The following is a 24,299-nucleotide window of genomic DNA, read 5'->3' on the forward strand; positions in this document are numbered from 1 at the left end:
GGAAACGAGGTTCAGTTTAACGTTTTATCAAAATTGAATAGCATTACACCTCAAGATACCGATATTATTATTCAATGTTGAACTGATTTTTTTTTAATTATGTAGAATATGCAGCCACGTGAGAGGGTTTCAAACGTTATCATCGACAGCATATTACCAAATACACTTGGAACCTTCTTCCACAAAGAAAACACTCTCAGACTGTCCTTTAGTACCTTCACCCACTAGGATTTAACCAATTATACCTCTGGGGGTACTGAATTGGAGATTGATCTTTCTCAGGTTCATGTCAAAATTACGATGTGTGGATGAATAAATGGATGTATAAATGGCTGCGCTCTATAATATGGTGTGACGTATGGGTGTGGCAGAAGTCTAATTCTTGGCCATAGATGGCGCCAAAGAAAAACAAGAACAATAGCACCCCCAATGCCTTAATGGCCTACGTCAACCACAAACCACTAGGATTTATGAAATTCAAAGACTTGGCAAAATAAAATAATCATATATAGTTAAATAAGACTAAAATAATAAGATTTTACAATGAGAAATCGCAATTTTTTAAATATGTTTATCTTTTTTAAAAAAAAATTGCGAAAAATTATTTTAAAAAATCAATTATTAAATAATATGAAAGCTATTAAAAAATAAATAAATAAATAAATAAATAGAATATAAAATAAAGTAAATTTTTTAATACAATTTTATCATAAGCGTACTAAAAAGAATAAAATTATTTTTAAACCATCTTAAGAGAAAGAAAATATAATAAAATTGACGTAGAAAGAGAATATTGGAGAGAAAAAAAATTAAGGATTTTTTTTTTTTTTACAATGCATCACTCTGTTACTATTTTTGTTTCCTTTTGAGGATTTAATAAATAATTTTCGCTTTGAATAAAAGAACATTAAAACTTTTTAAATTATTTTTTAAACAATTTTTGAGCTAGTCTATAACTAATCTTAACTAATTTTAATTTTTTAAATTTTAGTAAATTTTGAATAACTCATAATTATAACAAAACAATTGCTTGAAATAAATTATTTAATTCGACAGCACAAATTTCTTATTTACAAACAACTTAATTCAAATAATTGTTCAACAGACCTTAAAATTCCAATAAAATATTAAGAAAGCTTCTTTACCTTGAATTTCTTCTTTAATCTCTTCCATCCCCTCTTCAAAGAAAAAGAAAAAACAGAACCCAAAATTAACCCATTCGAAAGAACAAAGGGAAAAAAAACAGTAAGCACTCTCAGAAACAGCAAAAATATAAACAAAAAAAACAATTGAACCTTATTGACACTTCTGTTCTATCATTTTGCGATTTACTTTTTTTTTTTCACGGATCCAAAAGGAGGGAGAGAAAAGGGGACTTAATAAAAAGAGACATTTAAGGCACTGAATGGTATAGTGAGCATCGCGTGGCGGAAATAATAGTTAGATGTGCCTTATTCATTGGTGGAGTTTTCCCAAATAAGTGGTTACAAAAAAGAAACTGCAACCTTTTCGAAACATCACAGATTGGCAGGTAAGATGTGAAGGTTGAAAAATCCTTTAATTACATAAGGGTGAGTCAAAAGCCAGCCAACCGAAAACAACAAAAACGCACCTTTTTTTTTTCTTTCTTGAAGGTGATAAAAGGTAGCGTTCAGGTAAGTTCTTTTTTCTAAAGTTGATACCTTTAATGGCATTTAATGCCTTATCACTTCATAATGTTATATGTTAAAACTGTCTGGAGCGAATTTAATATTTTAGACAGGGATTTTAGACAGCACCGGGTCAAAACTGGCCCGCGAAGTGTGTGACTTGGCTACTGGACAGTTTTAATTATTAATAAAAATATATGAAGTATTTTTTTTCTTCCCCGGAAAAAAATACCGCTGTATTAGAAAGTTTATTTGTTTCAGTTAAATTTGTTTTAATTAGCTTTCTTTTTTTTACTGGTCATCCAAGTTTTATTTATTTATTATTTTGTGAAACTCTGAACTTAAATGTAAGAATTTCTTTTTGCAAGCTATATTAATAGCTATAATTCAGTGTAATATATTGCGAATTTTGCCTATTACAACAAGCAATTATAATATTAAAATTATAATATTACAATTACATAACATATTGCTTTCAATTAAGATCTGAATACACCACTTTAAGTTTTATTACAATTACAGCGTTATTACTCATGTTGGTCCCCAACTATAATTTTTTTTTCTTTCTTTTTTTAAGCTTCTGTGGTTTAGGTGCTGTTTAAAGGTTATGCATAACTGATTTTAAATACATTTCTATACGACCTAAGTCATAGAGGCTAGCAATGCCTCTATGGACCCCGCCGCATTGACACAGATACCCGTTCATAGAGTGCGCAACATCGCACACAACATCGCACACACATCGCACACAACAAAGGACAACACACAAAAGAGAAACATCCATGCCCTGAGCGGGATTCGAGCCCGCATCTAATGGCTTCGCAGTCAGGCACGCTATCCGCTCGTTCACCTGCCCGGCTCCATGATTTAAGTTTAAGTGAAATGAGTAAAATCACTTATTTCTATTGCGAGTTTACTTGCTTTATTTTTTAAAAAAATGGATTAATACTTTGTTTATAACATTCCATTATGATCTTAAAACAGAACTAAAATAGTCAAACGAGCCCAATTAATCTATAATACTGAAGATACTAATTTATAAACCTATAAAAAGAGGAAAAGAAATTAATTTCTTTTTATTTGTTATAAAACCCGTAAATGTTGTGGAAATAAGTTAAAATGATTAGTCAAAAGCAAGCATTCCATGATTTAAATGAAATTATTAAAATCAGCTATTTCTATCAAGTTTATTTGCTTTCTTTAAAAAATAAGTAAATAAATAAAAAAAATTGGTTTAGATCAGTGGTTTACAATTGGAGGCCCGGGGGCCGCATCCGGCCCGCGAAGTCTTTTTTTGTGGCCCGCAAATTATAATATATTAGTTGTCATTTTTTTTGCGGACAATTTTCGTAAAAAATCTATATGGGTTTAAAATACTTTTCTCGTTAATAAAAACCTAATTTCTCCGTTTCTGTGAAATTTATCATACCAACAGTGCAAAAAAAAATTATTTCTCAGGTTCTGCATCCAAGAAAATATTTATTCAAATACAAAAATAATCGTGTATGTTGCTCTTTTTTATTTCATTTTTTATATTTTGTGAATATGATTTAGCATGTGTGTATCAGAAATTTTCTCGAAGAAATCCTCCGATTTAACTTTTTGAAACCACTCATTTTGGACGAAAATATTTACTCACACATTTGTAAATTTTAAATTTAAAATGTAAATATCTATTGTCTGGTGGTTGCAGCAGACAAACCTCAATTTTGTCATTGAACATTTTGTGTGCTACTATGTAAGTTTTAATATCAACCTTTTTAAAGTTTTATATCTTAACAATTCGATATCTGTAGCACATAAATTGATTAATACGTGGGTGCACATTAAAGTTATTGTTGCCCAAATTTTTTAATATGCAATTAAATATTTTTAAAAATCTACTTCTTATTTTAATTTGTAATTCAATACTTTTGTTTTGTACAACTTGGTAAAAATCTGAGAGTAATATTTAATGTTCCGTCAAACATAAAAGAGTCCTACATAAAATTTTGATAAAGTTGAGGCCCGCCATTTGATTTTTGTTTTTAATTGTGGCCCCCGGCCTCATGTAAGTTGGAAACCCCTGGTTTAGATCATTAACGTAAAAAATAATTAAGATTAATTAAGTCATGCTTTTGAGGTTTTAAACAGAGAAAACTTTAAAAAAAAATCTCTATCACTAAAATAATTTTAAATTTTTCGAAATGTTTTAATAAATACTACTTACAAAAAATCAAAAAAGAGTGATAGGTTTTTTTACAATTTTATTTCGTTATCATTAGAGTTATATAGGTGGAATTCTTAAATCCTGTATTTGTATCGTAGTCTAGCGCGATTGAGAAATTTTGCTAGTGAAAATAAAATGTCTTATTCTCAAGCTTAAAAGGAACGAAGTTGCTGTTGCTATGAATTTAGTATATTTTTTGGCATATTACTGATAAATACAATTGTGTATATGCAATTGATATGATTCTAAACTAAATCATTTGATGCAGAAGAAGCATGGTAGCGTCCTTTTTAAACAAAGAGGTTAATTAAAATTTACTGAATTATATGGATTCATGCTTAAATACATATTTATTATGCTTTTCTAAATGAAGTGAAGATTTTACAAATTTTTGAAAAATCGGTAAAGGTAAGGTAAGTTCAAAGAAGCGTAAAGCGTTTTCAATGAAAAATTTATTTGAAAAGTTTTTATTTAAATATTTTAATTAAATATATAGGTGTAAAATATATTTAATTAAAATATTTTAATTTATTAATTATAAAATTAATTTCATAAAATATTTTGATCAAATAATTTCAATAAAAAAGAGTACACAAATAGCAGAATGCTAAATTAAGAGTTAAATTTAAAAATAAATTAAAAATTAAAAATATTACGCAAAGAGAATTTAAGTTTTAAAATTTAAATAACGTTTATAAAAGATACTGTGATCCAGCTTCATTTAATAATAATATTTTCCATCAGTATTTTCTTTTATAATCCAGATAAAATAAATTTTAAAAATTCCATCGTGCTGGAAAAAAAAATTTCTTCTGGAAGAATGTCAAATCCTCAGAAACTAAATCTGAAGAAAAGTCACTAAAATAAATACCCTGGGGGTGATATGACTCATGTTTACATTAAGAAGTCAATAATAGCTCAGGTACAATAGTTTGGGTGCCTGAGGCATACAAATCCTAAATAAAAAGTTTTTAAGCCTAAAACCAAATTCTTAAAAAGGTATTAACAAATTTTTAATTAAAATATAAAACATTCGAATTCTAAAAACGATATATTTAAAAAAAAATCATTTATATTTCTAAAAGATATCACGGTTTGATTATTCCTAACAGGAAACTTAAGGTCAAACATTTGGCTGATTTTTTAAACATTTTGTATAGAATGATGGGCGGTGAAGAAATAACTTAATACCTATTTTGTCTCGTTTCAAAATTAATTAGAGAATATAAAGTGCATAACACCCCATATTGTTACTATAACATTATGTTAGGAAACTTGCTCATCAATTTCCCTGTTAAAAGTGAATAAACAACTTTCGTTTTATCTGCGGTGAGAAGTGTTCCTGATATATGATGTTTACAAATGCATTATGATGTAGATTACCTCTTTTTAAAACGTTTTGGACAACGCCTAGATGTAAAAGAACGGTCAGCCCATGAAAACACTATTTCAAAAATCGAAAACGCAAATTATTTTAAATGCATGTATGACTTTTTTTCCCCAGAAGCGATGAATCAAACAAAAGTTTATACGTGAGAAAAATAAAAATCATAAAAAATAGCTAAAAAGTAACTTTATTACATTTCACGTAGCTTATTCCTATACTTATTTGTACTTGCAAGTAGAGAAGAAGTGAAGTGATTATGCCTAACCATGTGACTTAAATCAGAATTAATTGGATACCTGTAAGCGACGTCATGCGCGTGTGTTAAACCTGATTGGCTTCTGAATCGCCAAATACCACGATTTACAGATGACGTCACTTGCATGTATCCAATTGTGGACTTTAACAATTTCACAATGGGATACCTGCAAGTGGTGTATTGTAGGTATCTGGATCCTGATTGGTTGTTGAAACGTGGCATTTCTTTATGTTACCAACTGTTCTTTCCATTCTATTTAGAGTCAACCAGGTCCGTCAAGCATTAATTCTCTTAAGTAACACATTCGATATTCTTACACAAAGATTCTTTCACAGGGATTTTAATTCTTTTACTATATATTTCTTACTTAACACAAAGACAGACATAAAATCATGTAGAACATAAACTAATTATGCATCGAAGTTGCCAGGTAAACAAAAAAAAAATATATCACGGTTACAAAAAAAAAAAAAATCAAATAATAAATTTAAGTCAAAAATGTAAACGAGAAAGAATTTTATTTCAATAAATTCGATGTGCATTTAATTGAGCTGCATTGGAGCTGCATTTAATTAATTTCACATTAATTAATATTCCAACTTATGTGGAGAAACTTAGCTCAACTTTAACAAGCCACTTTGCTTATAAACCATCAGCTGGAGCTGACGTCATAGGTCATATATGAGGGTATCTGTGATCTTCTTTCTCTTGAAGTACAGGTACGCAATTCTTAAATTCTAAACAATATAATTTGAAATGACATTACATTTTTACCAATGCGCGTTAAAATTTTTACAAGATTTTTTAGCTTCATTTTCCTTTTTATAATAGTGCTGCAATAGACCCAATAAAAGTCTCATAAGTTTCTTTAATTTAACATCGACATCTTCGGATGTGATGCACTATTACCCCCATATTCTTAAGTCAGTTATAAACTATGGTTGATTATTTTTGCAATACATAGACACTTTATTGGGCAACATTCCTATAAATCGCTTGTAAAGGACAAAATATTTTAAGTCTTAATAATGTTAATCTAATTTTCACAGAATACAAAAGTGCTTTTTTTTTTTTTAACTTGTATTAGTAATGATATACAGTCTTTAATTAACAGATAAATAGAACGTACGTTCCATATATCCCTATGGCATAAGGGCAAAATCAGAGGAAGGGACATCAGAGAGTTAATTGAAAAGCCTCGATCAATTTTGTTAAGAATATACAACCTTATGAACTAAACTTAAATAAAATTTTATATAAAATATCATCTTTTCAAATAGGGTTGCACAAACTTTTTTGAGGAGGGTAATAGAAAAAATAATTCAGATTTCGAGAACCATAATGAATTCTGTTCTTATGAAAATTAACAAAATTACTCTTAGGTTTAATAAGTAAACCAAGATGTTTTGAAAAAGAGAAAGAAAAGTACAGCAAAGTTTAAAATGCAAAATAATTGTAATATTTTTGGATTTTTTTTTAAAAATTAGTTATGCATTAACTATGTCTTCAGGGGTCTGTCCAGACATTTTGTGAAAGGTCCGGTTTTCGTGAAATTGTGAAAAAATTACTCACATTCTTTCAACCAGGGTCCGCTTTTATGAATTCGTGCAAATAGGATCCGTTATTGCAAAAAAAACTTTTTCAAGGAGTTTTTAAATTGTAAAGACATACAAGATTATGCTCTACACTGTAAAATTATAATTAAAAAAATTAATTTAAAAAAATTAATTTAAAAAAATAAACAGCAATTGCAGGTACTAAATTAGCAATGTAACATACAAATATTTGGTATTTAGTCTATACTGCTGAACGCCGAATATTCATTTCGGGAAGAATCGTCTGCCGAAGACAAAACTCAATTCGTTTACATCCATCTTTCTTGATTTCTGCCCTGGGAAGGGTTTATTCGTTTAACAAAACAATAATGAAGATAAACAACATTGTGAAGGGTCCGATTAAAAGAAAAATAATTTTGTGAAGGGTCCGTTTTTAAGTTAAAATATTTTGTGAAGGGTCCGTTAACGGACCCAAATTTCTTCTAAACAGATCCCTGGTCTTTACTACTTTTTTTTATAAAATAAAGAGTTTGTCTTTTCTTTTTTACTGTACATAAACTTCTTATATTTTAAACATATGTTTTGTAAGAGTTCTGATTTTTTTTTAAAAATATTTCTTAAATATTTCTTAATATTTCTTATATAACTGAAAACGACCTAAAATTCCTGACATTCAAACTGAGAGCCTCTGCATTTTGGAATTAATGCTATAATTGTTATGTTTTTTTTTCCAACAAAAAGTTCGTAACTAATTTGAAGAACAATAATAAATTTTTATTAATACTATTATTTGCAAGTTATGCTGTTTTGCGTATTATATTTTAGCTAGAAAGTACCCATTAACTATTTTCTACATGAAAATAAACTCATACTCCGTATTTCTATACTGCCACTCCAGCGTGTCAAAAATGTCTTTTTTTCTAGAATTCAACGGACTTATACAAGAATTCGGAACTACATTAACACGTATTCAACATTGTTCACGAAATAACAAACGTGTTGCATTATCCGTCAAACACCACAATTAAGTTCCTGTCCTGTAGACCCGAATACTTAAATGCAGCTTTCCGATTCCCTTTCACATTTTATATTTTTCTTTATACTCTTATTTTTATCTTTCTTTTTCTTTTTTTTTATTTTAATATTTTTTAGACGTGAGGAATGCGGCCGCCCATATCAGCTGGTCAGCATACTGATGAGTTCTGATAAATGTTGGACAAGGTGCAAAGAGAGCGATAAATTTCTCTTTCATTTATGGTTTTTATTTATTTATTCATTTGACGATATTAACTGATGCCAATCTCTCGCCAACACAAATTCGATCGAAAAATTTTGTTCCTTGGCTGCGTGTGGGTTAATTTTCCATACAAGTCGTTGGATTATGTGTCATGAAATGGCGGAATAAAATAAAATTTGGCATTCAACTGTGTCAATCAAAACTTAATTTAGATTATTTTTAATCGACAAAAGAAATGGAACGAAATGAATCAGACAATGTAAATAATAATAAAAAAAAGAAAGTGTATTAAGATTGTCTTTAAAAAGTGCACTTTTGGCTCATGAACATTATCAACGACAGGTTTCCAAAATATGTTTCGAGAAATTACGCGCAGTGTAGAAAGTATAACAATAACATGCTTTTGAAATTAATAAATTAATATTTTTTAGCTAATTGCGAAACTTTTAACAGCGAAAGCTTTTACGCGATACTTTTAATTTCGGCTATTTGTTATGAATACCTTTGAGATAACTACTCTGTCGACTCGGCTGATGAACATGAAGAGAAAATGTCGCATGCAACAAAAAAAAAACAGCTCAGATAATTTGTTTAACTATATATGCACTTTAAAAAAAAAAAAAAAAAAAAAAAAAAAAAAAAAAAAAAACATTACTCAATGGAAACGCATTAGTATTATTAGAAATATTCTTAAATGTTGTTATTAATAAGAGCCTTCAGCTATGTGCTCCTTGACTCCATAATAAATTTTATTTCACTGACCATTAATCCCCACTCACTTTTATTCTTCCAAATGTGTCCAAAAACGTCTGGCTTAAGGCTGTGGCTTGAGACCAAATCATATTTTAAATTTATCACTATCAAGCAAATAGATATGTGAAGTCTTGTTATGTTAGTTGCATTACTTAAAATGAAGTCTAAAAACTTCCTGAATTTTGGTGGTTTATGTTAATGATTACAGTGTTTTAGCTTTTGTGGGCCGCTATCCACAAAATGGCGGAGCATCTCTGCTATAAAGGTTCCCACAATGGGTTGGTCTGAACTAATCATTAAATCAACAACCGTAGTCGAACTAAAGGTTAGTTATCCTTTGCTGTGCGGTTATAAGTTTGAAGCTTCAAATAGGCTGTTCATCCAGGATGGTAAATAAATATCTATTAATATAAATTTAAACAAAAAAAATGGAGCATTTTAAAAATAACAGTTTACTTTGGGGTTTTTTATTACACAAATTAAAGGATAGTTTATTAAGACATGAGAGAGGAATACAAAACAAGAGTAACAATAAAATGCAGGAGGATTCAAATTAACTTAAAAATCTGAGGTCAAATCACGCTGATATGTTGGTCAAAACTCAACAGGCAACTTCCATTATGCTTTTGGCCAGGCACTCAACAGTCAAATTTATGATTCACGGTCACAGCAACTTTCATGAAAGTGAATCGTAAGAAAGTTCACGAAACATTCCTACTTGACCCCCGAGGTAAACAAGATCCAAAATCATTAATTTTTTTTTTTCCTCTACCTTACTTTTCATGGTGACCCAACCTTGGTAAGAGACAGTGCGTTTTTATAAATCGTTTCGGACCGGTTGGTCGATCTCATCGGGAAAAAAAAAAAAAAGATAGAGGGATTGCACCAGAAGTGCAGAGGGTCCGCCAGGTGGCTTTCACCACCCGCAGGCTAATAAAAACAAAAAAATAACGTTAAAAAAGGGGGGATATGAGGGTATGGGCGGGGGCATTGAAGCCAAAGACTGTGTAGCATAGCGTGTATAGAGTGATTATGTGTTTTGAATGCGAAACCATGAAAAGGGGAAATGAATAGACTACAGCTGGTTTGAGACGAGAGGCATAGCACTAACTGCCCTTCTGTTGCCAAAATTCAGCAATAGGATAGAATTTCAAACAGGAGAGACGGTAGTTTTCGAATAATCCAATGAATTTATAACGAAAAGTGAGATTATATCTTTAAACGTGATTGATGTTTTTCGGCTTTTCTCCCTCTTGAATCTATAACATTTACAGAAAAAGTTAACAGAAAAGTAATGAGATTTAATTTAACAGGTAGAAAAATCCCATAAGTTTCAGCTCTAGATGCTTCTTTCTTTAAGATTTCCTTGTTAACATATAAATTGCTGATATAAAATATAGACAGATTGATTATAACAATATTGATTACAACAATATTTTATAAATCAATCGTAAATTATCCCAAAACAAAATATTTACTAAACCAAAAGCAAGTTCTACATTTTTCTGAACAGCTATTAAGCATGGAAATAAAAACTGTTTTATGTGCTATCATTAGATGACATAAAATTTTTTATAAATATGACCATTTTGGTACAGTTTACAGTCTAGTACATTTTTCAGTAATGTTTACATATTTATGAGCATAATTACTCCGAAATATTTAATAAAAGTAAAACGTGAACATTTATTATAATTCAGATTATATTAACTAATGAGGCAAGGAAAGGTTTGTTTATTCAAGAAACTCAGGTAATAGCCTCGAAATAATTATCCTGATGCTAAACGAAGCAAACCTTAAAATCACAGAAGACACACCTCTCATTAGGTATCTTCTAAAAAAAATTATAAAAATATTTCACAAAATGTTAAGAAGTATTTTGTATGATATTTTCCTTGTTATACCAATTTATCTTCTGCACAGAATTCCAAGAAGAAATTCTGTATCGAAAAGGTACAAACATTTTATTAATGTTATTTTAAGTATTTAAAAATTTTGAATTTTAAGAAGTATTTAAATAGTGGATGACATAATTTTCATTCAATTGACCCGAATAATTTTCAGTTATTTTCAAACACTAAATTATTATAATAAAATCAAATGAAAAAAAAGAAGCAGATTTTTTGTAAGGAATATAATAGATTTTTCTGTTGCATTCTAGAATTAAAAATGTTGAACACTTATATAAGTTAGTACTTGAAAGGACGTTGAATTATCCATTCATAATAAGAAAAGACGCATTGAACAATAACTTAACATTTGAACATAATGGTGAGCAGTGACAGCTCTAAATAAATGTAATACAATATATATTATAAAGATATACACACTGAAGTTACTTCAATTTATTTGCACTGAAGCTGAAATAATAGGAGATAAAAATTGGAAAATTGATTTATAGCTCAGTCGATTAAGACATTATTTCCTTTTTCTTTTGTACAGACATTGATAGCTTTCCTTACAAAACAATGAAAGATAAGACGCGAAAGAATGTTTTATCTTTTAAAACAGATATTGTTGCAATTTCATAACTTCTGTTTCTGAGTTGACAACAGCTGTAATTAATTAATTCTGAGGTCAATTTATGAAAAACTACTGTTATCATGATGAACTTTGATGGATTCTATTCACCTCGAAATATTGTTTAATTGAAAATGGTTCCTAAATGAAATTTAAATTATTCAATCTTACAAACTATTATTAACTTAGCAATATAACTTGCACATATAGTGTAAAAATGTTAACTTTAGCAGTGTTATAGAACATTGAGTGCTTAATTTTTGCAGCAATAATGCAATGCTGCAAAGATTTTTTTTTTTTTTTTTGATGCAACGCAACATTTTTTTTTAATAAACAAAGAACACTAAACAACAATTAAACTGAAAAATGAAAATTTTAATTCATATTCCAAAGCTTTGTATAATAAATAAATATATTTCTATGTATGTAATTGTATAGGGTTTATTAAAACAATCGAAAAAAAATAATTTAACTTGATTATTGGACATATAAAAAAGTCCTATATAAGAAAAAAGATGGGTTATTTTTAAATTGCAACAAAATAGTAAAATTTAGAAGCCAATCTGCAAAATTTTATCAAAATTGTATCATAAAATAAAGGGCATAAAATAACACATGAAATTAAATATTCCTGTAGTCCTTAAGAGTTTTCAATAGTTTTAAGAAAATTAGAAAGAAAAAAAAACGTAGAAATTGCAATAATTTTTTTGTTGTTACGCCTATAAATGTCAACATTTTTGCACATTGCCAATGACAGTGGTTTTTCACACATTAGATTGCGATAACTTCAAGTCTAGAAAATCTTATTTTTTTAAATTCTTTATCACTATAATTTATCCATCAGAACCTAAATCATTTATTTATGTATCACATTTGAAATGGTATAGTGCATTTAACTCAGAGAATTTTACGATCAAGAAAAATGCTATCTTATCAGGGCAGAAATTAAATTTAAGATCTGCTTCCTCCGAGATAGCATATCAAAATAAACACAATCGTTCAACAAAGAAAAGGGAAGGAAAATAAATACAACCAAGCAACAAATGTTTAAATTTCATTTAACACTGCGAAATCTTATTATACTTAGGTCCCTCAACGTACGTATTAAGTTAACAAAGGTAAACTATGAGAATTAGTCAGATTTTCATAACTGCCTTTTAACTCTTTATTGATCACAAATAAAGAGTAAAAAAAATAATATTTAAACTTATACCTCATTCACGATTTTATTTTAAATATTATAAAACAACCCTTTTTTTATTATTAAATCGTACATTCAAACTATATAACAATCGAATATAATTCGCTTTAAGCATAATTTTTTATTCATTGAAAAATTATTTAAAAAAAATACAACTTCAAAGTTTGAAACTCTAAGAATTATTCCTCCACCATAATTGAATAAAAGATAAGAGTTTAATGACACATTAAAAACAAACTAATAATCCAGCATAAACTGATCAAATAGTGCTGTAAAATAAGTCTGATGCAAGAAAGCGGGGAAAAGGAGATCACTGAAGTTTTTCGGGGTCGTAGATCCCATGTATTTAAAGAAAGCAAACCCTTTAAGGGATTGACACAGGATAAACAGTTGTTTTTTATTAAACATAACTTATCTAAACTATTCCTAATGAACTCAAGGCAATATAATATAAATCCTAATTTCAAGCTGAAATGTTTGAATTTCATTAAAAAACTTTAGCAATAATTGAAGTAATTTATCGTACAGTATGCAGTTTGAGCAACTCTAAATAGATTTTTTTTTTTTTTAAAAATGATTACTGAAATGAAATTCATACTTATAAATTTTATTCAGGAATTTATGTACTACAACTGAAATAAGTTTTAATTTATAGTGCAATGCACGAATTCATAAAATAATTTGAATAAGTCACCCGTAAAAAACCTAAATTAATTTTGTATAATTATGTAAATGAAAAATTTTCAAATTATCCTACAAAAATTCCAACTTTGTTAAATTTCTCCACTATTTTTTAAACTATTCAAGGACATTTAATAATGATGGCCTCTATAATCGGAAGGATAGTCTAAAATATTATTGGGACAAAAAATAAATATTTTCAAGGCCTTAAAAAATTAAAGCAGTAAAAATAATCTGAATGTTATACGTAGACTGTTGAAAAAAAAAAATATTAATATACCAACAATGTCGAAAATCAACAATGTAATACATATTTCCATTATATGATGTCGCCCAAAGAATGATGTCGTGACAATTCACGATATTTGACGCATCCTCTTATATTTATGATCGCATCCGATTCACTAAAAATTTAGGTTATAACGAGTTAGAAGAATAAAACTCGCAAACAACTTTAAAAAGTAGGCTAGCTAATAGAAAAGACTGAAATATCGTGTAAATATTTTTCGTGTAAGCATTTTTTTATTATTATTATTATTACCAATGGAATGCCAAAAATGGCACGTAACCGTAAACTAATAGTGAAACTGCGTGAAATCAACAGAATAATTTGACAAATAATATGACTCGCAATTTATAGATTAAATTAAGTGATTTGCCATTATGTATTCGAATAGAAAATTAATCAAGTCTTTAAACTTAAATATTATGTATACATAACCAGGGGTCTGTTTAGAAGAAATTTTGGTCCGTTAACGGACCCTTCACAAAATATCTTTTCATAAAAACGGACCCTTCACAAAATATTTTAACTTAAAAACGGACCCTTCACAAAATGATTTTTCTTTTAATCGGACCCTTCACAAATTTTTTTATCTTCATTATTATTTTGTTAATCGAATAAACCCTTTCCAGGGCAGAAAACAGGAAAGATGGATGTAAACGAATTAAGTTTTGTCTTCGGCAGACGATTCTTCCATTATTCGTCCGAAATTAATATTTTGCGTTCAGCAGTATAGGCTAAATACCAAATATTTGTATGTTGCATCTCTAATTTAGCAATTGTTGTTTATTTTTTAAAATTTCATTTTTTTAGTTATAATTTTACAGTGTTGAGCATAATCTTGTATGTCTTAACAATTTAAAAACTCCTTGAAAAAGTTTTTTTTTTTGTTTTGCAATAACGGACCCTATTTGCACAAATTCATAAAAGCGGACCCTGATTGAAAGAATGTGAGTAATTTTTTCACAATTTAACGAAAAACGGACCTTTCACAAAATGCCTGGACAGACCCCTGATAACAATTTTATGTTCAGATTTTACTTTATATTTTATAAACGCCGTTGAACAGCCGATCCAATTTTGTGTTTACGACTAACAATGTTCAACTTCTTGGCCTAGCAATTCTACCCAGTACTTAGAAGTCAAGGTAACTCCTGAATCAAGTATTAGGACTAGATAACACCTGATATAAACATTGAACAAGCTTTCGTGAAGAACTTTTTGATGGAATTAACCCGAATTTGCGTTGCATGAAGAAAACAACCACAAAACCCTCCCACGGTTAGCCAGGCGGCAAGAGAATTTTAACCCATGATCGGTCTTCCACTGATGATATACTGCTCCCTGTGCGAGTCGAGAGCAGAATTCGTATCAACCAGTTACCGCTGGGATTAGAACCTGGGTCACGTCAATGGTAGACGAACACTACTTCAAGATTTTAGCACTTGTGCTCCAAGCATCAAATCAGAAAAGTAATATTGCTTGAAATTCTACATGCAAAGCTGAATACATGACGCAATTTATGAATTTGGACTGATATTTTTTTTATAGTATTAAATTTCAATTACTGACAGAAGTTGTTTGACAAACTTTGATTTAGCGTTTCAACCCCAAGGGTAAACTTTTGTGACAACTAGATTTTCTTTTCCTCTAACAAAAATGAAAAGATAGTAATTGTTATCGCACTTTAAAGCATTAAATGAATTAGTTACTTTAAAATATAAAATTTAGTACAAAATCCAAATACGAAGAATAACGTAGAATGTGTCCGCTCGCTTGATCTAAGCATAAATGAACGAAAGATCTGGTTATTATTAAATTGAAATTATCCTTTAAAAGAGTAAAAAAAAAAATTAACTAGTTTAATAAATAAGTTTAAATGCAATAAATGTTTAAAGCAATGTTGCTAATTGCAAGACTAGTACGCGTGCCTTTAACTTGGAGGCATAATTAATATATAGATAAATTAGCCATGTATTTTTTCGAGTTAAAATGCTAAAAAATTTATAATAATTAAAATACAGATATAAATACAATTTAATTGTCATTTCATATCAAATTTAATAGTTGTAAAATGAAAGGAGACAATGCCTAATTACAAAACTGCAACTATTGAAAATTAAGATTTCTTTTAGTTTGCCTCCTCCAAGAAAAAGAAAAAAAACACTACTTAGATAATAATAAAAAAGAGCCTGTAAATAATTTTAAATTCAGAAAATTAGAGATAATTTTTTAACAAATTTGTGAAAACAGAATTTTACTAAAAAGTCTGAACAGACCACTAATTTTTGGAATTTTATAATAAACTAAAAAAAAATTTAAAAAAACTTTTTTTTTTCTTTAAATTTTGGAATACAAGACCTAACTTTATGAAATTATGAGTAGATTTTTCTCAATTTCACAAAAACGGGAATTTTACAACACGTCTCAGTCCTGCAATAATTGTTTCTGTATATAAGTAGAAACACTGTTGTAAACACAAAAAAGGGGGGTGGGTGTAGGTACGATTCCCCAGCACATTTCTACTGATTCATATGTGGTGGTAAAAACATTTCTTGTTGTAGGAAGCCCAGGATCGACCTTGACGGAATTTCAAGTTTCTAAGAAAGGGCTTAGGGGAACCGGAAGTGGGGAGGCAGGAATGCTCCATAAAAAAAGGTGAGGGGTGCCTGCTGTGATCTATTTCTGAGTTTCCTTCTACTATTGTATTTCAATAATTCAAATACTTTCACTCTTTGTGCACAAAGAGAGCTAAGCTAAATGGCTTTTTTTAACCTTAATTTTAAAAAACAACTTTCTTTAAACTACATTAATTTATTTAAGTATCATATTTATGTAAGAATCATATTCATTTAATTTGCAAAATAAGAGAATTAAAAATAAGACCCATACTCCCCCTTTCATAATATTAAGTACTTAGATTCGGGTGTGGCCACAGAATTTCCCCTTATGGAACATTACAAATTAACTAGGGTTTCCCCCCGTTATCTGCCAGTCGGTGGTTGTTGGTCAGAGATTCGATAATTTCATTCAAGAACAACATGCAAATTAACTAAAAATCATTGTTTTTCCGATCAAAATTTTTAATTATCGAAAACTATTGACACAATTATGTCAAATTCCAGTTTTAAAAAAATGAAATAAATAAAACATCGAATCAAGAAAAGAAAAAAGATGTATGTATATCTTTAAATTATCTACTAGTTAACATCATTTAAAATCTTTAGCTAACTCAAGCTTCAACACATGCAGAAACAACCATTTCAACAAGCAAGTCTTGATAGATCATAAATACGATATTGATTAAATTACATATCATTTAACATTTATCAGTCAATTGATTCACTTAAAAACTCCTCTGAAGTTATAAATATTTGATGAGTGAGATTTAATGAAAGATAAGTGAAAATTACACCAGTTTAAGATTTAAGAAAAAAAGTAAAATTTGCAGATAGGAGAATATCACTTTTCTTTTAAATCATTACAATCAAATGTCATAGTGTTTAATACTTTGTACAGTTTGCTTATCAGTGATAAATAAACTCTTGAGAAAAATAGTAATTTTTTTGAAGAAGCATTCGTTATCTACTACTTACAGTAGTTTACAAATACTATTTCTATAAAAAACTGCAATTTGAAATCGTAATTTTGAATAATAGTTTACAAATATCGAATCAAGATGCACCGATTTTATTTTATTTAAATTACAAATTTATTGCGGTGGTTAAGAGTAAAAAGTTTGAATTTCAAAGTCACGATTCAGATTAATAATCCTAAAAATGAAATACTTAAAATAAAATTTACAACATTTACGTAAAATTTATGCATGGATAACAGCCCGAATTCACTCTCCAGCTATAAAATAATTCGAATCGATAAAATACATTTTGTTTTAATTAGCATCCGGTTAAATGTAAACTTTACACATTTATGAACGATATTAAAATCCAACGTTACAGTAAAAAACCCTCAATTTAAAATTGTGAAAAAATTAATGAAATCTTCTTCTTTAACATAATTAACACTCCTCAGAAAAAATACAGCCCTCAGTACACATACATCAATCAAACGCTTCAAAATGTAGAAACAGCTACACACTTGTCAGCATTAAGACAAACAGTATTTCAAAACTGTATGACTATTAAAAGTTTTAATTGAACTATATAGTTGAATAAATATTTCAATAATTGTACTTGTTTATGTTATTTAAATTTTAAACAAAAAAAAAGGAAAGATTACAAATTGTATGGCTTACCTTTCCCGTAGCTTTTTTATATCGAGTAATAGCTAAATCCATCAGCTTCTTCACTGGTAAATCACCTTTCCCACATGGCACTATGACACGAACAGATCCAAAATTCACCGTCACTTTCATCTTCCCCCTTTCTTCCAACTTCCTAATGACGTCACTCGATCATTACCTTTCACCCACACCCCCACATCCGGAAAAACTAAAGATCCATAAAATAAAGATTTGGAAGAAAAAAATAGAAAGGAATACTGCAGTATTCTACAAATCTTTTTTCACATAGTTTCGGTATCTAGAGGCTATTCGCGCCTCACTAACGAATGCAGTCAGACGCCACAAGAGCAACAAAAAAAAAACCGTGCCTTCAGCTATACGAAGAAACTATTCACACAAATCTGCTTTAAATAATAAGAAAAGTTAGATAAAGCTCTTCATCCACAATGAAAAGTTTGTGGGCTTTCAAGCTCCATTTGATGCTATGTTACTCTTCCCATCTTGAGAAGAGTTTCAAGGTAAATTATAATTTACTCACGAAGGAAAAAGTACGTGGAATTATTTTTGAAACTTTAATCTCGTCTGATCAAGTGAATGAAATCGTCTGCTAAAAGAAAATCAATCGATACCTGTAACGGGATTAATTCTTATAAAGGGTGCCAAATCAGAATAAAATTTACTATTTTAAATAAACTACAAGACTCTTTTTGTTTAGTGTTACTTGATTCAAAACACATCTTTGCAAAAATAGTTAATATAAAAGATAACTGATATCGTCTGGTTCAGAAATAAATTGTCAGAATTCTAAAATTGTTGTAATTCAACTTAGGAATTTCTAAATTAATTGCAATGCAATTTCTAAATTAATTAAAATGCAACCTTAGAATTACTTGGAATTCAACATCAATTTCATTTGAACTTCAACTTTGGTACTAGTTTAAATGCTGGAGGCAGAGGATAAATTATTACAAATACGTTTTGAGACTAAATAGAGGTAGAATCGTTTGACTCGTGTAAATTACCAAAACAATTATTGAACTTGCGACTAATTATCCACAAAATGGCATAAACTAACTGCAGAGTAGTAATTTTATGACTTATATTAGTCAGATGTTTTCCAAATTAAATCCAAGGTAAATGTTGAATTGAATAAATGTTGATCACACATCATACACAAAAAGATCACAAACCGTAAACAACGTTTCAATCCACGGTTCCGTATGAGATGATTTGTCGTGCTAGAACCAATATCTTGATCGAGAAATTTACACTTGGAAAGTAAAAATCCAATAAAAAGTCACACTAGACCACACTACACTGATTCGATGTAACGTAGAATGCCTAGCGGCAGCAGCTTATCCAAAGAGAAAAACGTTCAACTTCATTGAAAACTCTTTTGTTACATTGGAACTGAGAGGGAATAATGCCGCACATCACTTTTTTAGAAGTTTTCGAACTTCAGGGAAGCGGCGCGGTTTGGATTTCGGAAACACAAGGAGGTAAGGTTGCCGTAAATTGAAAGTTGGGATAAAGAAGAAAAAACACGCCAAGTGGTAATCATTATAGCGCCAAAATTTGAACTGTTATCACTTCGTCACCTGAGAAAAAAGATAGTACATCTTTTGTAAATATTCCAACCCGCGTTTATTGAGAAATTTATCGATTAAAAGAAAACAATTCAAGATTTAATTCTTGGGTATATATTTTTGATTGATTCAGTATATAATATATTATATAATATCATTTATTATATAATAGAGAAAATTTAGTTTTAAATCCTGCAAATATATTAATTTTTTTTTTAAAAATTAAAACTAAATTATAATTGTTTGTTACTATTTAATGCTCAGTTTTCATTTTTATGTAGTTAAAATACTGATGAAAATGACAACCGGATCATGCCTTCTCACAGGACAGATAAATCACATGATATGATCCAGTTTTCTTACTTGAAGTTCAATTTCTTTGGTTCATGAACATAAAATTGATGAAGTTGTAGCGTATCTACCACTACAAAATTACAACTACGATTCACTAGTATATAAGACATGTTAACTCGACTCCATGTCGGGGTACCTTTTCATAGATGAAGGTTGACATTGTGAATATCTACTCTCCCCACAAAGTTATATAAGTAATGTTTATTTCTGTAAATATTTCTTTACATATAATTTAAAGGAAATTTATTATAGCCAGTAACATTTATCATTCTTTCTTTGTATTCTTGCAATTATTAAGTTTCTGGCTTAAGTAATGAATCCAAGTTAAAGGCACAACACTAAAAGCAGTGTTATAAAGTAATGCTATAATGCAACTTAGTAACGTAACATTTTATGATCAGTATCCAAACTTGTTAACTGTTTTACAATTATGAAGCTGTAAATAAGTTCTATTTACTTTTATTATAAGCTTTGAGTGAAACTATGTCCAGTCAATACAAAATGGTAAAACGTTATTACGAATTAAATTTTCGTGTTAATTCTAAATAATTTCTTGATGGAAAAAAAATTTAGCGAGTTTTTATAGTAACCAAAAATTGAATACTAATTTAAAAAACAAAATTATATATGAAGCTGTAATGATAACCTGGCAAGTATAAGATTTACATTATATCTCAATAGAAACTGAATCTAAATCTGTAAAAAAAAACTGCGATAATATAATAAAAGAGTTTAGTATCCTAAAATTGAATGCTTTAAAAAAAAATGTAATGTAACAATCTATTTATTGCCAAGAAAAAAAACTGATTGTAGCAATCGTGAGGATTGGTGAATGAAGCGAGCAGGGGGTTGAAAGAAGAAAGTTATATTTTTTGTGTTTTTCATGATTTTGACACTTACTTTTGGAACCAGAGTAAAGAGCAAATTTTGTTTCGTCATTTTAATAAATAACATACTGCAAAAAATTTAATTAAAAAAATTATAACAGCTTAATACTAGCGTCAAATAAAATTAAAAAGATTTATGATATTATTTGAATTAAATCTTTAATTCAAATAAAATTAAATAGCTTTCCAACTTTTGAAGAATAATTAAATTTGGTTTATAACTGCCTTACAGTAAGCAGAAACATCTCTATTGCTTTCGTAAATCCCTTTTTAAATCAAATTTATATATACATGAATCACATAAAAAATTAAAATATATTAAATTATGTGAAACTAAACGAGAGCAGGAACTATATACGCGTTTAATTTTTGCAAAGCATGAGTCAATAATGCAAAACTTGTCTTTGAGTATAATCTTTGATTTAATAAGATACCCATCTTTTCATTGGAAAGACTTTTCTCAGTCAATAGGCGGCGCTGTTGATTCTAACAGTAGCAAAATTAAGTATAATTATAACATGGGCTGCATGCTACAAAATCATGTTTTTTAATTATACATAACTAGCAATCTAAATTTAAATTCTTTACCGAGAATTGTTAAATATACCGTAGTGTTTTATTTTGAGTTCTTCTCTGGGTTATTAAAAATGCTATAAAAAGTTAAAACTGGAAAATAAAAGTTTCGTTCTTTTTAACGATCATGCATTTTAAATAATTATGAATTTGAGGGATAAATAAAATTGTTTATTTATGTTTTCTAATGTATTTGTTTTTAATTAGAAATGTATATTTGCACAAATTTCATAACGTTTCAATCGTAAAACAGAGTACATATGTTCTTATGAATGCATCAATCATTTTAATTTTTATTGATTACTTTATAATTGAAATTTTATATTTGCTTGCTTATGCAGACAACAAACATGCATTCTTTTTATTTCTTAAATTTTAAATTTATTCCGTAACTCAATTTGTTCGATTACGTTGGCGAAGTATCTCACCAACTCTTAGTGTATTACAAAAAGGGGGGGGGGGGAGTACTGATTTATCTTTTCAACAATCGTCTATTGTTTGATAAAAGATAAAATCTTTGTCATTTAATAGTTTATTTATGATATATCTTTTCAAAACAATTTTTTTTTTTTGTGTATACCTCTGGGTTCTCCAATTCATTAATCGCTTATACATTATGATAAACCTTTTCTCAACATTTTTGCTCCCGAAATCCACAACAATATATTTGCTGTGCGTTAGATAATTTAGGTAAAGAAATTCAGTGGCAGGAGGAGTATAATAACAATTTATTTTAGCATAAATTACTAAGTTTTATTTATTATTATTATAGAATTGTTAAAAATTGCAATACAAATATTACTTTCGGACAAGATGAAGTTAACCACGTTTACTTCTTCATTCATATCGTGTTCACATTAATTATCCTGTCATTTATTCACTCCTGGAATTTATTCACTCCTGGAGTTGATATTGTTCTTTATGGCAAATAATTTCACTCAAGTTCAACTCCCAATGAGCCAATATATTGGTCCTTGGCCACCATTGGTCAAACAAAAATATAAATCCTTACCGAGGTGTGTATTTTAAGTGCAACAACATTAGCAAAGTCTTCTATCATTATTATTTATCATCATCAAAGCCAGCAGTTTTTGTACCACTTTTTAATTCCTCCATTTTCACAAAAAATAAGATATTCTTGCATATGAATTTGAACTTACTGAATATGTTCGTTGTCAGATCCTCCACATAACTCGATATTGTCCTAACAGGCGAACTGATATTCGGAATAACATTACATGAAACTAAAGTAAGCAATAAGTAAATGCATACAAAAGACTTTCGAGATATTTTTCAATGCGTTACGTTAGCTATATATGCTTCAAAGCACATGTGCGAAAATTTCCTTGTGAATTGCAGTATCGCTATGGGGAAAAAAGCATTACGATTAACTTAATGCAAATTAAGCAAAAATTTCTCAATTACTTAACACATTCACCCTCGTAAAATGCATTTTCTTCTATTTTTTTTTTATTTTTGGCTATCATTTAACTAACACGCTTAAGACAATTTACTTACTGTAAAAACTAACGATTGCTAGTAATTTAGTTCCGATTTTGATTTATTAAATTTGTCGCTCAGAAATGGCATCCAATCCAAAATGCATACTTCGTACTGCATTTTGTATCATAAAGTATATTAGTTCCATTCTTCCATACTATTACGCTGTCATAGCTCGTATGACAAACTGCCACATTTAAAACTTCTGTTTTTATTAAAAACAAGAAACAGATTTCATCTTCACCGTTTTCCCGTATAAACTTTGAAGACTCGCCATTTCGTGCACATTCAAAGACAAAACACTTCTGAAATGAGTAGCTTCTGCGTAACTGAAATTTATCACAGAACACTTCTTGTGATCCGAGTCGCACAGCAACCATTGAGATTAAGAACTTGCTTTACTTTCATTAATTAGCTTCCCCTACAGCTTGCTTGAAAGCTGTTATTACGGAGCCGACAGCTCTTCTGCATAAATGGTTTAAAATAAAAACTGCGGACAAGGTTCAACTTCTAAAAAAGAACTAACACCGTTTTTATTTTTATCAAAAACGGTAATTAGAAATAATTATTCAACTTTTGAACATACCTTTGAGAAATTAAGAACGGAGTGAATATTTAGCATTTTTTTTAAGATAAAACCTTTCAAAAAATATAATCATCATCCTCAATGTTTTATTTTTTATTTCTTTTTACAGTAATACACACTCATCACTGTCCATCTTCGCTCAGTTTATTTATTTACTTTTTTTTAACATTTTAAGAAAAAAAAAGTCCTTTCGAATGTCAGTAAAAATTCAAACCCCTCAATAATTAAAAACTAATAATCTTAGATAAAGAAATATCTAAAATAATTTTACCAATCCCGCCGACCGGCCTGTGTAGGGGTTAGGGAACTGCCCTTGCATCAGAAAGGTTCTGGGTTCAAATCCTGGGCAAGGCATAGATGTTACTTTTTCTCTGTGTTCTATGTCCTTTCCTCTGTGTGATTGTAACCCGTCCTATAAACGGGTTTGTGGTTGTATGACGTGTGGGTGACGCCACTCCACCGCCGTGGCTTAGCCATATGGACTCACTGGGTAACGATAAGAGAGTAGCAATTCTGGCATTTCTGAGGCCAATGGGAACCCAAGTTCCCGCCATTAACCAAAAAAAAAAATTTTTTTTTACCAATCCTAAGTATCAAAGAAGATGTCTATAATCCACCTACGACATTTGGTCAAAAGTTATCTGATTCCTAGGCTGTTTTTCGAAGGTTCCATCGTAATATGAAATGATGTTTTTTTGCGAATGATATGATATTTTTATAACTGGTGTGAGTTTGAAACTGACTCAAGACAGTCAGGTCAAGTTTAGCTTATCGAAAGCTAGAGCTGCCTACTTTTATTTTGAAGATGGCGCAAAATGTCAATATGGAGAAAAGCCAC

The 24,299-nt window shown here is 29.2% G+C and overlaps 1 protein-coding gene across 2 annotated transcripts in view; it reads right to left on the bottom strand.

Annotated features, from left to right (window-relative positions):
• Positions 1-19,476, bottom strand: part of LOC107442485 (partitioning defective 3 homolog) — a 106,657-nt gene extending 87,181 nt beyond the window's left edge. For both annotated transcript variants that reach the window (XM_043047714.3, XM_043047713.3), the window contains exon 1: positions 17,988-19,476. In XM_043047714.3, the coding sequence (XP_042903648.2) occupies positions 17,988-18,107 (120 nt within the window). In that variant the 5' untranslated portion in view covers positions 18,108-19,476. The remainder of the gene's footprint in view (positions 1-17,987) is intronic.
• Between the last annotated feature and the right edge of the window lie 4,823 nt (positions 19,477-24,299).

The sequence above is a fragment of the Parasteatoda tepidariorum genome, chromosome 2 (genome assembly GCF_982258835.1).
Source record: "Parasteatoda tepidariorum strain Cologne lab strain chromosome 2, Ptep-v5.0, whole genome shotgun sequence".
NCBI lineage: Eukaryota > Metazoa > Arthropoda > Arachnida > Araneae > Theridiidae > Parasteatoda > Parasteatoda tepidariorum.